Here is an 18,378-nt window from a genome sequence, read left to right as displayed (position 1 = left end):
TGGTTTATGCAGATTTCCTGTATAGATTACGCTTAATTTAGTGTGTATTGGGTGCGTGTATAAAAAATATCCAATGCTGATGCATGCTTTTGTCACATTGCGCCAAATTGATGCCTGTTACCATGGTAAGATACGCAATTTTATTCATGAGTCCACTGTTTGAAGAGTGGATTCATCAATTCAAAACAGTGGACTAATGAATAAAATAGTGTGGATAACCACGGCAACAGGCGTCAATTTGGCGCACTGTGACAAAAGCGTGCATCAGCATTGGAATTTTTTAATATACGCGGTAAAATAAGCATAATCTATACAGGAAATCTGCATAAACCATGGACTCAACCGTGGGTTTTCAAAACCACCTTTGTGAATTCGGGCCAATGAGATGTAGACCAACTGCCTTATTGACCAAGTGAATATACACCTCTTCTCCATGGAAAGTCCAAAAAAAGTGGGATAGCCTATGTAAAATCCACGGTTTGAGAGACACAATACAATCAAGAGACAGTTGAGAAGTTGTCTTAATTGGTCAAACATAAAATTGTCATTCTTGTTTCCTTGATAATGTGTTCAAAAGAGTGATTTGATTCAGGACTATAATAGTGTTCAATATATCAGTGTTGTGCACGGGGAAGGCAAAGGGTCCACTAGGCCGAGTGATGCGTATCTACTTCTACATCAAAATATTTTCAGCTTATCCTGATGTTCCATGTAAAGTGAAAAAGTACACTCTAGAAAAAAAATGATAGTCATGTTAACCACATACAGTAGAAGTCAACTTTGCACCTCTAGGGCATGTCCTGAAACCAAAAGAAAGTGTTTAAAATTAGGCTAAGCAGAAAATAATCTTGATAAATAAACACAATTCCTTGGCCTTGTGGGAAGACCTCCAAGGCTACATGATACCAGATGTAAAGCTTTGTTAGATAGCCTACAGTATAAAGAACACATACACAAGTCACAAGAATAACTGAAGAGCAATAGGTGAATTATATAAAATATTTCTCATTTATTAAATATTTACCAAGAAAAAACATCTTATATTTTTTTACTGTATTTTCTAGTTTCACAAACTGATCTGTACCACCTTGAGTTATCATGATCCATATCAGAGCATTCCAATTACAATTTTGTCTCAGTCAATATATGGAAGATAAGAACAATTTCAACAGCATAGACTTTCTAAACCTAGGGCTGATTTCAAAGAGTCAAGTGTGACCAATATTCATGCTTAACCAATTAAATAGACTAGGTTATTTTGACTCTCAACAAGACTTGGGGGGGGGGGGGGGGTGTTAAGTCAGGCTCTACCCCTACATGGGTTTAATTAGGGGCAATGGTTCCATGACATTTGCTCTGGCGACAATTGCTCTGCTCTAAATTCCACACACTAATCAACTTCAACCATGGGTTTAACACTATACCCTACCCTACCATAAAACCCTATTGCAACCCTAACGCTAACCCTACATCTTGGACAAAATAAAGCTTGGAGCAATTCATAAATGTATCATTATTTTTACTTTGACTGACTGAATTCAATTAATTTCATCTTATTTATGATAAAAAAAAATTCCCAGACAATTTCCATTGAAAAAACAAAGTATAAAATCAAATAAATACATAAGAAATTAAGAAAACAAAGAAATACATAAGAAAATAAATTTGATGTTGATTTTTTTTTAAAAAGTACATTTGACCAGATTCCTATAAAGAGTGTGTGAGCCAAAAATAGAATTTAAGGGGCACTATTTAGTTGATTAAACCAAACTTTTGATTTTACACATAAATTAGCATAATGAAATTAGCAATGAGATTTTTCACAGAATTTGATCTTATGGTTTTATAGATTATGCCATGGTTAACACCCATGCCAATGTCTGTTGCGATCAACGGCCGAGATCATAAGGGGGGCAGAATCAGCCCCCCCTCCACTCCAGTCTTCTTAGGTGTCAAAATAGCCCATTCTATTTAGGGTTAAATCCTTGCATTTGATTGGGGCAGAGCAATTTAGTCGGTCAAAAATCACCATTTGCTTCAAGAAACACCAGTGTATCACAGGGATGCCAGTTTACAAATAGCAAAAAGGCATGAGTGCAAAATTTTCGCATGAGGTGAAAGAAAGCTGCTCTATTCAACGAGGCATTGGCCGAGTTGAATAGAGCAGCTTTCTTTCACCTCATGCGAAATCTCACACCATCGCACAAATAAGAATATTCGTGTTGTACAACGTCTCAGAGTTTAGCAAAAATTAAAAAAAAAAAAAAGAGTTTTCCCTGCAGTAATCTATGATAAGGGAGCAAAAACATTGAAAGCGAAAAGCAAAATCCCACAAGTGCACATGGCTTCGGGCAGCATTGCGCCAGCAGGCTTACGCGCATTTCACCTTCATATTTTTACTGAGCGCACTGAAATCGAATCGTATTGTGACATCACCTCCTAAAGCCGTGCAACGGTAAAGTTTGGATGGTACATCGTGTGCACAATGATACAAATGTTTGACAGTCACTCTCCAATTTTCTCACATACAAGCTAAGTAAGCGTTGTACAATCAGTTTTACTCGCTAGGCCTGAAATGAAACGAAGCCAGAACATGCCAAAAGCTCCATGTGTGCCGTACATTATAAAGCCTGTAAAGTTGTAAATAAGGGCCTCAAAACAGGAAAAAGCCTGAAAACTGGCATCTCTGATATCAACAAACGTATCCAGAAATGGAAATGCAACAGGAGGTTCCTTTGATTATCATTATGATAAAATTCATATATCCATGATATAAGTTATTACTTCACTACATTTGGACTCCACAGTCGTCCACTGTATTCAATCCAAACATGGCTGACAGACTGTCCAGTTTGTTCATAGAATTTTATTCATCCTTCCGTCATGTGCAATCCATTGTCTCTTCCTTTGCACAGTATGATTTCACCCCTACAAGAAAGGTGGAATATAGATGGGAAAAATTTATTATGTATTTCTTAAACATTTATCAATGGATAATGCTTAGATCTTTATCATGGGATTTCTTTTATTGTGCATTGACCTGTGGCCAAGGAAATGTTGACATGAATCATGATGGGGGGGGGGGGGGGGGAGAGGGGGTATCACACCGTCCCCTTGAATTTTTGAAGTGATGAAAAAGAAGAAGAAAATATGAAAAAGGAGCAATAAAGAAAATCAACAAGGGAATGGAAAAGAAATAGTTTGGTTGTGTATTTCCACGTAAAGGCCACATTGTAGGTCAACATGGTGAGATACATAAAATGTCAATAACGTAACTTGCCATGGCGACATATGACTTTTCTAAGTTGTCTTGGCAAGATGAAATATTGTATGTTGTTAACATAATAATGCTCTCCACTTACCATGACAAAGATAAAATATTTCTCCATCTCATGAACTTGATGGCTCTTAAAATCTCCGATATTACAAGAAGAAATTGTTTGGTAATAATAAAATATATGAATGCAAAGCTTCCGTAATTTACTTACTTTGAATGATCTCTAGATAAGCTTGAGTGGCTGGTGAATCCGGTACCTCATCAAAGAATGAATTCCCCTCATCACAGCATTTTCCTTTTGAAAGCAAATACATAACATTAGGGGACCATTTAATATGGTTGTTCTAAACACTGGCAGATCCAGGGGGGGAGGGGAGGCAAGCCCGGCCCGTGCCCCCCCCTTTGAGAGGCAGATTAAAATTTGTAATGTAAAATGATGTTAAAACAGAAGTGTACCCCCCTTTTGAAAGTTAAGACCTTTTATTTGGCTTGTCAAAGTTTTTTGTGGACAAAACACCCTTCTTTTTTGGTTGAAATCTTTTTTTTGCTCGAGGAATATGTGCCCCCCTTTTTAGAACATCCTGGATCCGCCCCTGGTTCGACCTCATGACCCTCTCATGTGGTCGATTAGATAATGTATCCCAAATCCCCTATTTTAACATAATTAGAGTTCATTTTCCCTAACCCAAATTGAATAAAAACTATTGAATCTCAAACTTCCTGTTTTCATGATTCAGATTCATCCAACATTGCCAAATAAAGTCACCTGGATTTTACCAAGTTATCCTTCTCGTTCATTGTCTAAAATACAAAATATTTGTCTGCAAATGTATTGCAACATGTGGATGAAATTATAGCACATGATATTTGCTTTTTTCTACAACTGTTCACAGTTTTTCTATAGAAGATGCCCATTCTAACACACACTGACTTCCTGAATTTTGCAAAGTTATCAAAATTCATTTTTCAAAGTTATCAAAATTCATTTTTCAATGTTAAGCATTGCCCATGGTACAGAACACTTTGTGATCAGAAAGTACTGGGGAGGGAATTCCAAAGGGTTGGGGGCATTGTAGGAGGACCTTTCACCATGCGTCTTAGTTCTTAGTCTCAGAACTTCAAGGAGTAGTTGAGTTGATGATCTAAGAGCACTACTAAACACCTAATGAAAAAGAGGGGTGAGAAATATGATTACCTATTCTAGGATCAAGAGGGAGTTTCCCAAGGAGTGGAATCTTGAGATCTTCACACATCTTGGATGCTCCACCAGTTGTAGGAGGAAATATCTGGGATTCATTCTGAAGAAAAATAATCAATAACAATTAATAATAATAATTGTCATTTATACAGCGCTTTATCAATCTACGACTGCGCAAAGCGCTTCACAAATATTATTACCCGGTCACTTGATTCATAGCATTTCAAGCAGCCTGTTAGGCGCACACTTGCAAAACCAACCACAATGACGGTTGTTTCCTACCGGTACCCATTTAACACCTGGGTCGAGAGTGGCAAAGTGTGGATTGACATCTTGCCAAAGGACGCTAGGTCATGGTGGGATTCGAACACACGACCCTCTGAGTACAAGGCGATAGTCAGAACCGCTACACTACAGCGCTTCCACTTAATCAATATTCATTCTCGTATACCAATCATTTCGGTTGACATTCTGAACTCGTAAAACTCAACACTAACATAAAGAACATAAAGGCACATCTGTTCATGTCAACTTATTTAAAAGAGGAAGTGAGCTAACCAATATGTTGATAATAGCTAGTCCTAAAACATACCTATTGAGATAACTATTAGCAAAACAGTTAATAATTTAGCCTACAATTTCATTTGTGTAGAAAATACGAAGATGCTTTTGAGAGGAAAAGTACCTATGTGCTATTTGGTATTTTACGCCTACTAGTACTTAGCTTGCTGTACGCAAGCAAATGGGAGGCTGAATGTCAAACATTTGTACTGTTGCACACAAGACGTACCATCCAAAATGTACTAGCTAAAATGTACCGTTGCATGGCTTTACAAGGTGACTTTACAATACGATTAAATTCTTTAGCTCAGTAAAAAATGAAGGTGAAATACGCGCATAGCTTGCTGGCTACATGCGCAATGCTGCCCGAGGTCATGTGCGCTTGTGGGTTTTGCTTTTTGCTTCCTTTTCATAAATAACTGCAGGGAAAAACTTTTTTTATATATTTAAAAAAACATTTTCGCTAAGCTCTGAGGCGTTGTACAACACAAATGGCGAATATTCTTATTTGTGCAATTGTGCGAGATTTCACGAGGTGAATGAAAGATGTTCTATTCAACGTTGAATAGAGTGTTTCTTTCATCGAATGCACTCATGCCTATTCGCTATTTGTATAACATCATTAGTATTAGACGGAATGGTTACAGCCGGATTGGGAATGAGAGAAAATTGTAAATGGGCTAGATGGCAATTAGACCGAATGTTTAGTAGACCAACTAGGATTAGACCATGTGGGACGAGACCAAACGGAAAGTAGACGAAGTAGGTGTAGACCACTCGGTGGATTTATGCAACATGTGTATCCAATGGGTAAGATATTGGATAAATGCATGGTTGGGAATGGCTAACTGTCCAGTGATATACCTGGGGGTGTATCACTTAGATTCATGTTCCGAGCTGAAAATATATCTAAATAAATGTAAAATTCACAGAATTCACAAAATCGGATAACAAATAGCCAAGTTACTAAATTTTAAAGTTTAGCAATGTATTGTGAATACAGTTTAATATATGCACGTCATCATGAATATTCACTCGATGTGCTGATGATGTCACATCTCCACTTTCTTTTTCTTATATGTGTGAATGAAACGTCTCCCTCGTAATGAAATAAGTTCCAGCAATGAATATCTAATGCACTTTTTTTTTATTCCAATATTTTTGGGGTTATTGAAGGAAAAAATTTGAATAGGCCTAATTTCATATGATGAATATAAAAAACATGTACGGATATGACATCATCAGTTTGCTTTTTGAAAATTCATAAAGACATGGCTAGAACTGTTGCACTGGAATAATGCAAATCTTTAAAAGGCCATATCTTTGTTATTTGTTATTCCTTGTCCGATTTTGATCAAGTCTTCAGTGTCTTGTTGGTCTGATTTTTCTTAATCTGTTCAAATCAGCCTGGAGTACCCCATTAAACGCTGACACATACGAAATGCAACGTGCATATTTATTGATCAATGCACAGTAGCGCACCTCCTCTTAGTATAATTTGACAAATTTAGTGAAGCCTTTTATACCACACAGAAATACAAATTTAAGAGCTACTCTAATACCTCAGTCAAATTTGCTCTACGGAGGCCATACACCGAGTTAAAAACAGCCATTTCAACATTTTTTTTTGTACCAGCTACATATAGGTGGTTTGAATACAAATGAAAATTGAATGGTTGTTTTCGACTCGTCGTACGGCCGCCGTAGAGTAAATGTGACTGAGGTATTAGTCACATTTGTGTACCACCTCCACATCAACTTCTTTTGTTTCTTACCTTGCATTTGGGGCAGACAAAGCCACTCATATTCTCCACCACCCCTATGATCGGAACCTGTACTTTACGACAGAAACTGATCTCTTTCCTCACATCCATCAACGAGACTTCCTGAATCAAACAACAGTAATAGAGGTTAACAAATGTGATTACTACACCTTGGACAGAATTTGTGAGTACATAATCCGAACAGGAATGGAGGGGGGTGCCTAAAATGCCCCCAGCATTTTTTTTGCAATAAATCTATAATGTGAATGCTTCACACTTTGTCCTTCCATTACGTTTTTTTCTATCTTGTCTTGTGCGACTTTTGAGAACAAGTTTGTGACGCCCAGGTACCTGATTCTGGAAGTACGCAACATTATGTTAATGCATGTGCATACCCCAAATTGCTAAAAGAACATGATTGCACGTACGAAACCAATGCAAATTCTGTTTCTAGCTGACTTCATATCTACCAGTACTGATACCTATATTCCACTACTAATTTCAATCAAAATTCATCTTCTTTATGATTGGAAAAAAGTTGCCAATGACTTCCATTGAAAAAGAATTTCAAAAGTCATATACGATAGAAATACATAAAAAAGATACTTTGATACTGATTATTTCTTCATGTTTGTTTGATGAGAATCACACAAAATTCTTTTTAAAAAAAGGCACTTGTAGGGCTTTATCTATAGATTTATAGCTAAATTTTAATTCTAGCATAATGAAATCAATTCAAAATAAATTCTAATAATTCATGTACAATCAAACATACAATTTTGTATATTACATCATGGGTGACAGTGTCAATTTCCAAAGAAACTCTTCATCTCATCATTTAATTAACTCGACAGCTTAAATTCTGACAGTACAAAGAAGAATTATTCCTTCAGATAAGCTCATTTTCTCATTTTTATTTTAAAAGAACACATTCCTGTTCATTCACAGAGAAGCTTCCCTGGCAGCTTTTGGGGGGATGGTGGGATCACAAATGAGATGAGATAAGTTCACCTGAGGAGTGGTGATTATAACAGCTCCATCCACCCCGGCTCCTTTCAAGTACTGGACGATAGACAGATGCTCATCGGAGGTACCAGGGGGCGTGTCTACCACCAAGTAATCAACATCTCCCCAGTCGACGTCTCGTAAGAATTGCTTGATTAAACCTGGCAAAGAATATAGTGATGAGAATGATCATAATTGACTACTTCATAAATCATACCTGCCAACTTCTGAAAATGAAAAATCTTACTAAAACAAAGAAAACAAAATTTGTTGGGGGCTATAACATACTAAATGGTAAATCTAAACATGTATGTAATGTTATTGATGGAAATGAAAATAAAACTTGAACTTGAACTAAAAACATACTGCACGTACTTAACAAAACCTTATTTTTTCTTTTATTTTGCTAATTTGATTGAAAGAAGTCTTACTAAATCTAATAAAATCTTCCTGGTTGGCGGATAATATGCGATAGCAATCGCGGCATGAGTCACAATAGTAGAAAGCTAGTCGTAAAAAACCAACAAACATTTCATCACAAATTAACAAAAAAATGTGAATTTGATGATTACCATTTTTCTTAGGTCCTCTCCAAATGACAGCATCATTGGGACTATTGAGCAAGAATCCAACAGACATAACACCTAGATTGTCATCTACATACTGGATTAACAAGAATATAGAAACAGAAAAGCAGTTAATAATTCATTCTGATCATTAGAGACTGTCTTAATATTCAACCAGGGGTCCGTTACAGATAGAGTTGCATGTAAACGCAATTAAAAAACAAGGCAAAAGTAATTTTGTGTCTCGCCCACTTATGAAAAATAACCAGAAATATCGTGATTTGCGAGGGCACGCAAGAGAATTGTAATTGAAACTTTATTCTGAAATGACTGGGATGGAATAACACTTTGCATAAGAGCCTTGCACGTAAACTTTAACGTTGATCTGAAAATGACCTTTGATCTTACCATGTGACCTCCGACTGCAGCATAACATGCAGGTCGCCTAAGTACATCTACCATCCAAGTTTTGTTGAAAAGTAACTTACGGTTGCGGAGTTAGATGTCATAAGAAAGTCTTGCATGTAAACTTTAACGTTGACCTCAAAAAGACCTTTGACCTAACCATATGACCTCCGACTGCAGCATAACGTGCAGGTCCCCCAAGTCCATCTCCCATCCAGGTTTGGTTGAAAAGTGACTTACGGTTGTGGAGTTAGGAGTCATAAGAGAGTCTTGCATGTACCCTTTAACGTTGACCTCAAAAAGACCTTTGAACTAACCATATGACCTCCGACTGCAGCATAACGTGCAGGTCCCCCAAGTCCATCTCCCATCCAGGTTTGGTTGAAAAGTGACTTACGGTTGTGGAGTTTGGTGTCATAAGAGAGTCTTCCATGTACCCTTTAACGTTGACCTCAAAAAGACCTTTGACCTAACCATATAACCTCCGACTGCAGCATAACATGCAGGTCCCCCAAGTCCATCTCCCATCCAAGTTTGGTTGAAAAGTGACTTACGGTTGTGGAGTTAGGTGTCATAAGAGAGTCTTGCATGTAAACTTTAACTTTGACCTGAAAATGACCTTTGACCTTACCATGTGACCTCCGACTGCAGCATAACATGCAGGTCCCCCAAGTCCATCTACCATCCAAGTTTGATTGAAAAGCGACATACAGTTGCGGAGTTAGGTGTCATAAGAATCTTGCATGTTAACTTTAACGTTGACCTGATAATGACCTTTGACCTCACCATATGACCTCAGACTGCAGCATAACATGCAGGTCCCCCAAGTCCATCTACCATCCAAGTTTGGTTGAAAAGCGACATACGGTTGCAGAGTTAGGTGTCATAAGAGAGTCTTGCATGTAAACTTTAACGTTGACCTGAAAACGACCTTTGACCTTACCATATGACCTCAGACTGCAGCATAACATGCAAGTCCATCTATCATCCAAGTTCAATTGAAAAGCGACATACAGTTGCGGAGTTAGATGTCATAAGAGAGTCTTGCATGTAAACTGTAACGTTGACCTGAAAATTGCCTTTGACCTTACCATGTGACCTCCGACTAAAGCATAACATGCAGGTCCCCAAGGTCCATCTACCATCCATGTTTGGTTGAAAAGCGATTTACGGTTGTGGAGTTATGTGTCATTACAGGTTTGTGACGGACGGACGACATTTGGATCCCTAAGTCTCGCCTTCACCTCTGGTGGGCGAGACAAAAATCATCTTGCAAGTCCAAACTGCGCGCTTTTGATTGGTTGAAAATCAAGTTGCGCATAATATTTAGAATTGGGATTGATTGGAACTCTCTCTGCAACAGGCCTCAGATAAAGATAGATTTGTATACAGACTGGATTTCTATCATTAAAGTTACAATAGGAGTGAACTGACCAACACCATGGCCCCGTGTTGCAAAAAGTTACAATTAATCCGATCAAACCTCAAGTATATGGAAATCCATTAATGTCCTAATTTTTTCTTTAGGAATTTTGCACAAGGTCCTTTGAAAACAAAGAGAAGCATACTGAATTTTCCAGAAAACAGTGAATATATGAATATACATCATATCTAGAAATATATTTTGGACAAACATGTATTGTAAATGTTGACCTTGCTGGCTTTCCATAGTTGTGGTTGACTGGATCAATCGTAACTCTTTGTAAGATGGGGCTAATGTTTCATCACTAAGTGGTTTCTAGTTGACTTTCTTGATAGCTAGTAATTACTAATAGAGTGCTATTAATAATACAGAGAATATATAGGCCTATGATAGAGAAACTAAAATGTTTTGAAAGGAAAAGTACTTATTTTGCTACTAGATCACCTAATACTGTGATATGAAAGTATTTAGTGATGAAATAGGGTGTTATCACTCAAGTTGGTCGATATTAAAAGACTGCTTTAATTCAGAATGATGCATTTAGGTTAGGTACTTGTCCAGATTTAAGTACCTTTGTTGAGGAATGAGGTGCAATTAAAGCTCTTGGTTCATATCTGCTATAAAGGACAACGTGTCATTATGTCTCTAGGAAAGAACTTTGTAGCGAAAAGAAATACAGAATTCTTTTCTGACAAATGCACTTCACATGGTCAACTTGATTTCCTCCTCTGGAGCATTGATGAGCCGTATCCATCCAAATCCTGATCCAATTGAATTTCTGCATATGATTCTGTACATGAACATGACCCCGCAAAGATCTAATCTCGGCGATTGCAGCTCAAGAATCATGAAGAAGCGACTTGATATGCCACAAGAGGTAACCTTCTGCCACAAGAGGAAATTTGTGCACAAGCAGCACAACCAACAAGGTCTGAATATCCCAGCCTACTATCCCTCAAGTCAGTATTAGCATCATGCACAGACAACGGCATACTGGTTTACTTCAAGCAGATGAAAGAGTTCAGGCAGCAATGAAGAATTAACAATTAACAAGACAAGAATCTCACTCTGGGAAATAATAGGAAACGCCAATGCCAGACACATGGTCAATGTTGCAATAAATATCTCACAAGATAGGAAACAGGGATGCAGACGAGGCCGAGGGAGAAACCCCTCTCCCATAGACTTAATACATTTGACTCGGACTGAGGCCAAGGCCGGCACAATGTGGCCTTGAGGATGGCTTCAACTACATCTGTGACTTGAAATGGTCTAAAGTAAGGTCAAATATCATATCTGCTGTTAAAAAATAAACAGCAAGATCAGTGGACCGATAAGGTTGAGGGTTAATTGCTTCAAGCGAAAAACTTTTGAGTTTATGAGGCTCGAGGAGGAGATCTCACACGGAAAAGTGTTATCTAAAGTTTCTCAGCTTTTCAGGAAAAGGCCATATCTAATGACCATCTCCCTACTCTAAGAAATCTTCAAACACGGGGCAAATATTTTATCAATAAATTGTAAAATTGGGCGGCACGCCGGCAACAAACAGACCCTCCTAAATGTAAAATCGGTGACAGCCCGCTAGACCGAGGGTCCGCGAGACCGAAGGCCCGCGAGGCCGAAGGTCCGCGAGACCGACTTTTTTCCCTTCATCGGTTGCCGGTTGAAAGCTTGATATTCCAAGCATTTTGGTAACAATGATTAAGATGGGTAACTAATTAAAAGAACAATTGACGCAAGCGCGCGAGCTGAAAATTTTGATATTTCGATCTAAAAAAATGACAGTTTAATGGACGTTTTTAATAAAGAACAAGATGTATATCCAACCAAATGTTATTGCAAATCAAAGCGGGAGGTTTTTTTAGGTTTACCTGAAAACGGGACATTCTATTCACCTATTTAATCATGAAAAGTATGGGTTTATGGCTAAAGAAGTGATGCGAGCGCGAAACGCGAGCTGAAAATTTTTATATTCCACTCTGAAAAACGGATATTTTGAGCACGATTTTGAATAAGAAACGAGTTGTGCATCTCAATTTCGCTTGCCGATTTCTGTCTAACATTACAATCTTATTTTATTTTTACACATCCGGAATTATTGGGGGGGGGGTAAACGATATGTTCCCCCCCCCCTATACCCCCAGGATCGACACCTCTGATCGTAAGTTTAGACTGTAAGTAGAAGAAACACCCCCTCCCTGCACCACACCCCCCTAGAGAGACGTTTCGTGCGCGCAGTACGTGTTTCGCACCACCGCTAGGGCGGTGGTGAGCAGGCGTGCTCGCATTATAATTTGTTGGTGAGATATGTGTCTCTTTCTCACGAGGCATGAAATCCTAGCAACGCCACTGATTCCATATAGTTACCGGGAATTATTTGGCACCCCCCTCCCGTTAACAGGCACCTGTTACGCCACTGCAACGAGGCGTCTTAAACCACTCGACCGCGGCAACCGATGAAGGGAAAAAAGTCGGTCTCGCGGGCCTTCGGTCTCGCGGACCCTCGGTCTCGCGGTCCCTCGGACTCGCGGACCCTCGGCCTCGCGGACCTTCGGTCAAGTGGTCGGACCCCGTAAAATCATGCTTGAAGCAGGTCAGGCATAGACACAATAATGTTCTTAATAAATTATTATACCGGTGTCTTCAGTCGTCACTCATCAAAGATTCTACGATCTGTATTTTATACTTCAAAGGTCACTAACTCTATAGTGATAGAATATAAATATTTAAGAAAAAATATATTTGTTTTCTGAAATATGTATAAAATTCTTTATTTTATGACTCTGCCTATTAACTATCTCTGGGAAAGGACCTGGAAAAATTCTGCATTCTTTATTTTATCATGAATGTACGAGTTCAAAAGGAGACTGAGAGAACTGAGCATTTCATCAGTATTTTCATCTGACAAGTTGTCAGATCTGACATCTTTCCTTGATTCTGATTGGCTGAGAGGCACTGTTCCTATGGTAACTGTCGGATAAACTGGTACTTGTCGGATAAAATGTCCGACAAGTCCTTTCATGAAACGCCCCCCAGGACTTGCCATCTCTTGCCAACAGACGTCACAGAGCGGACATGATTCAGGTGAACAAAATATTGCATGGCCATGATGACCTTGATTCCTCACACTTTTTCGACCATCTACCAGGCAGTAAAATTCATGGTCATTATTATTACAATATTGGAAAGAAGTCTAGACTTAGACACAGCTCCTTTTCACAGAGTTGCCTCAACGAATGGAACAACCTCCCCTCAAATGTAGCCAAAAGCCCATCTGTGAACAGCTTAAAATCCAATTTGTTGAAATTTTGGAACTCCAGAAAAGAGAAATTTGACCCTAGGCCTAATGAAAATTTTGCCTGTCCATGTTCAAATGCTGTACAGCACCATTAAATGTGTCTGGAATTCTTAATGAGAAGACATCGAGAGGCAAATAAGTTATAAACTTTAATGCCTACATCCAAGGTGTTATCCAAGGTATTAAAAGATCATAAAATATTCACAGAATTTGGGAAGAACATGGAATATACAGAATTTCATGGAAAACACACATTCTTTAGGCTAAAAACAACTCAAAATATGAAAGATTAAGTGGAATCATAAAAAATAAATGCAAAATACAACAGAAACCTGTATTCATGGAAAATTTGCCAATGAATGTTTTTGTAGTGTTCACAATTTAGCATGCGTTTGTAAACCTCTATACAGAGCAGTGTGTGTATGAAAGTAATTTTTTTTTTTTGGGGGGGGTCACATGTTCATTTTTTACAGCTGTTTATGATTTGTATATTTTACCTAAGAACATGTAATAATATTTTTAGAACATTTAAGAACACAGTATTTTCATTTACAAAAAGGACAAATTAGAGACTGGAATCAAATCTTGAAGTTATTATTACATTCGAGCTACATTATGAGACTTACCACAGGGGACCATCCTGAACCACTCTGATGCACCTGTTCGTTATTCAATCCCATAATCCTTGGTATAGACGGTCCGCAGATATCAATATCTAAAACAGCAACCTGTAACAAAAAAAAGGATGGAATCTCAAGTGCGAATCAATCTTTTTTTTCCCCAACAACAGCTTCAACATGTTGAAATATCAATGTAATTCAATACATTTTATTTCAATTCATTCATTTATTCAAGGCCTGAGTCACAGATTCCACACAATTCATCCGATGTGATTGGATTCTGTTAAAATTTTCCCATCGCGCTGTTTTGATGAAACATATGACAGAGGCATTTGATAAATAAGATTTGTATAGCACACATATCCACCTAGTTTGGTGCTCAAGGCACTCCTATATTACCCTGGCTATGCTAGTCTACCGATTCTGGTGCGCACAGCTTTTTGAGGAACGACTTCCTGCCGGTACCCATTTACCTCAGCTGGGTCGAGTGCAGCACAGTGTGGATAAATTTCTTGCTGAAGAAAAACACGCATTGGCTAGGATTTGAACCCACAACCCTCTGTGTGAAAGGCAAGAGTCAGAACCACTAGACCACAATGCACCCACATTGAGCTGAGAGTAAAATATTTGATAAGAAAGTAAAATATTTGATATTCTTTTCATTTTAGCTCTCTCACAATACTGATATATTTATTTATATATCAATGAAATTAAACTATGGTCATGGAAGCATGAATAACATGTCATATTTTCAAATTCAATTCTTCGTCTACAAGCAGATAGTCTTATATCAAATCATATGGGCTAAACCCACTTGGCCTACAATAAACTTGTTCTAATTGAAGTTTGGTCCAAACATCACCTGGTCTAACTCATTTAGTCCAGAGCTCATATATTCTTATCATTTCCAATTCATCTACAAGTTTAATATTTTGGTTCAATAATTTGAAATTTGGTTCATATAACAATTAATCTGACCACAAGAAAAAGTGGCGTTAGACCAAATAGATATTCGTCAATATGGCTATAGCTTAACAAAAAAAAAGAATATTGAATGGGCTATAAAATGTTCATCAGATCTAATGGTTCACAGACAATCTGGTTTCAGACAAATTAGGATATTAATATTACATGATATCAGTATAGTGCACTTCCATCTTGATTAGATGCTCAAGGTGCTTCAGAGCAGAACAACAAAAACTATTCATTTAGGATGACTATCTTTTTAACTATCTATATTTATTTCTTTATATTCACTTCTTCATATTTATTTATTCATTGAATAAATGTGGAGGAGCCGTGGTGTAGTGGTTCTGACTCTCGTCTTGAAAACAGAGGGTCATGTGTTCAAATCCCATCGCTGTCTAGCGTCCTTTGGCAAGGCGTTAATCCACACTTTGCCCTTCTCAACCCAGGTGCTTAATGGGTACCCGGTAGGATGCGAAAGTTATTGTATGTTTGATTTTGCCAGCGCCATAATGAGGCTGCGATGAATGCAAGGAATGCTCCCCAGGGAGTGTAAATTGTGCACTTTTTTATGCGGGATTGAAATGAATCAAATGACCGCGGTAATGATGTGCTGTCACGCGCTTTGAGCCATTCTGGGAAAAGTGCTTTATAAAAATTGGCTATTATTATTATTATCATTTATATAGAATGAGGCATAAGAGAATCAGACTAGGGAAGTGGGAGTTAGAAATAGACAAATTGTAGTTTGATCAATCAGCAATTCACCACCCAATTCAACTATCCATTTTCTGTTTTGAATGGCTAGGTACCTGTGTGTCTTCATCTCGAGCCATTCCCCTCGCGAGGTGAGAGGTGAACGTACTCTTGCCAACGCCACCTTTCCCAGACAGTATCAGCAGCTTGTGTTTCACTGAAGACATTCTCTCCTTGATCTCTGCAACAGCTGGAAAGAGTGAGAGATAGGATAGAAACGGAGGAGATAGAGAAGAGGAAAAGGAGAAGTAGAAGAAGGAAGAGATAGAGGAATAGGGGAAGGAAGTAGTGGAAGAAGAAGAGGAAGAAGAGGAGGAGGAAGAGGAAGAAGTAGACAACAACGAAGAAGAAGAACAAGTAGTAGTAGAGGGAGAGGAAGAATTTTAATTTTTATTGTCCATAATTAATGCAATAATACATAATGGAGATTCAGGCGTATGCACAAATCAATTTGCAAAGTTTCATACACACAAACAGAGACTACATGTACATGGTTTTTGAATTACATACATAAACATTAATAAATAAACAAACATATTAAGAAATGGTGGCACTGTTTTTAAGTGTAACTTTGCTCTTAAATGTACAAATTGACTTCAGAACAATAAAAATTATAAGGATAAAAAAAACATACAATTATAAAAGTAAAAGAAAACAAAAACCAATGTGGTAATCCTTAGGCTCTAAATCTTTCCAAATTCACTGCACATCTGGAAATACTCTACTTTGCTACCACTGATACTTAGATCCAGCACAAAGACATAAGCCTACAGCTTTCTTGTTGCAAGCAAATAACATTTTGATACTGCCAGCGTCACTCACCTGGGTCTATAGTGGGTTTAGCACTGCTGCATATATTCTGATTTGGGCATCCTTGACATGCCGATGCCTTCCCAGCATCTTCACTCCCTGTTCCTGGACAATCTGAAATTATAATTTTATATCTCAAATATCAATATAGAATCTAGAGCTAGACCACTCACACTAGTGCAAAGATTAGTACCGGTATACTAACCTCGCACACAGAATGTTTGGCAGTGGATTTATAACTAGCGCATTTATAGTAGTAGTGGGTCGCGCGTGCTGAAGTGACGTCCACAACACACGACTTTTATGGCTTGATTTTTCTGTGTGCAGTGGCATGTAATGAACCTTTGAGCACTCATTCAATGAACAATGTTATGATGTAACAATGTTATGATTGTTCTCTGTTAGTACTCCATGTGTGGCAAAATAAGGTTGGCAATGTTTAGCTTATTTTATCTTTCTCTTTGGAACAAATGTGTGATTGTCAGTTTGACACTATCAGATTCCATGTACAGCTGAGCTATTATTGGGCTCTAGACTTAAAGGTCAAGTCCACCTCAGAAAAATGTTGATTTAAATCAATAGAGAAAAATCTGACAAGCACAATGCTGAAAATTTCATCAAAATCGGATGTAAAATAAGAAAGTTATGACATTTCAAAGTTTTGCTTATTTTCAACAAAATAGTTATATGAACGAGCCAATTACATCCAAATGAGAGAGTCGATGACGTCACTCACTCACTATTTCTTTAGTTTTTTATTGTTTGAATTATACATTTACTAATTGAAGATGATTAGGACCTCATTGCCTGAACTAAGCACAAAATGTTAAAATAATGGAATTCCACGTGTTCAGGGAGGAATGAAACTTCATTTCACATGACAATGACGAGAAAATAAAAATATTTCATATTTCATATAATAAAATACAAAAGAAATAGTGAGTGATGTCATCAACTCTCTCATTTGGATGTAACTGGCTCGTTCATATAACTATTTTGTTAAAATAAGCGAAACTTTAAAATGCCATAACTTTCTTATTTTACATCCGATTTTGATGAAATTTTCAGTGTTATGCTTGTTGAATTTTTTATTAAAATCAAGTTTTTGTTGGGGTGGACCTGTCCTTTAAGTAAATTTGATTCCTTTACATGTAATTATTTTTTCTAAATTAAAAATGGAGAATGGAAAATGAAAATTTTCTTGCCATATGACTTTTTACCAATAGAGGGCGTACACAAAAATATGCCCAATTAAAATTTAAGTTTTCCAGCGGCACCGCTGGAGTCTGGTGAATACAAAAATTACCCCCAAGCAAAATAAATTGCTTTTGCAACTGTACGGAAATTAGTATTTTTGGTCACAAGTGATATTTTAATGATTGGCATACCATCCTACCTGTAGATTCCCCTCAGGCAGGATGGCAATGAAACTTTGTCCTTGACTCGAGTGTGCCTCGCCTGTATTGCATGCCTACAATACATTCATTATACATTCGATCTATTCTGACAAACACAAAAATGAACGAATGGGGATGGGCAAAAACAGAAAATCAATGCTCGGAATGTCAAATATATACTTACGTTCTGGTGCATTTTCTGGAACTTCAGACATCTTATCTTAAAGATGCGCTGGGGACTGAGGGAAAAATGGTAAATGCGTTTTTAATAGTTGCTAAAAAATTTAATAAACAAGGGTATCGTAAATCATTTCTGATACGACAACGACACGT

The 18,378-nt window shown here is 37.6% G+C and overlaps 1 protein-coding gene across 1 annotated transcript; it reads right to left on the bottom strand.

Moving 5' to 3' along the window:
* Nucleotides 1–2,249: 2,249 nt before the first annotated feature.
* On the bottom strand, nucleotides 2,250–18,372 carry LOC121423040 (cytosolic Fe-S cluster assembly factor nubp1-B-like). The gene is made up of 10 exons (XM_041618320.1): nucleotides 18,230–18,372; nucleotides 16,661–16,762; nucleotides 15,895–16,028; nucleotides 14,123–14,224; nucleotides 8,377–8,467; nucleotides 7,811–7,965; nucleotides 6,812–6,922; nucleotides 4,473–4,575; nucleotides 3,489–3,572; nucleotides 2,250–2,928 (listed from the first exon to the last, which is right to left on the bottom strand). Exons 1-10 carry the CDS (start codon nucleotides 18,258–18,260, stop codon nucleotides 2,882–2,884), a joined length of 960 nt encoding a protein of 319 aa, XP_041474254.1. The 5' UTR covers nucleotides 18,261–18,372; the 3' UTR covers nucleotides 2,250–2,881.
* Between the last annotated feature and the right edge of the window lie 6 nt (nucleotides 18,373–18,378).

The sequence above is a fragment of the Lytechinus variegatus genome, chromosome 10 (genome assembly GCF_018143015.1).
Source record: "Lytechinus variegatus isolate NC3 chromosome 10, Lvar_3.0, whole genome shotgun sequence".
In the NCBI taxonomy this organism is placed as follows: domain Eukaryota; kingdom Metazoa; phylum Echinodermata; class Echinoidea; order Temnopleuroida; family Toxopneustidae; genus Lytechinus; species Lytechinus variegatus.
The sequence above is the reverse complement of the archived record's forward strand: the minus strand, read 5'-3'. Positions and strand labels throughout refer to the sequence as shown.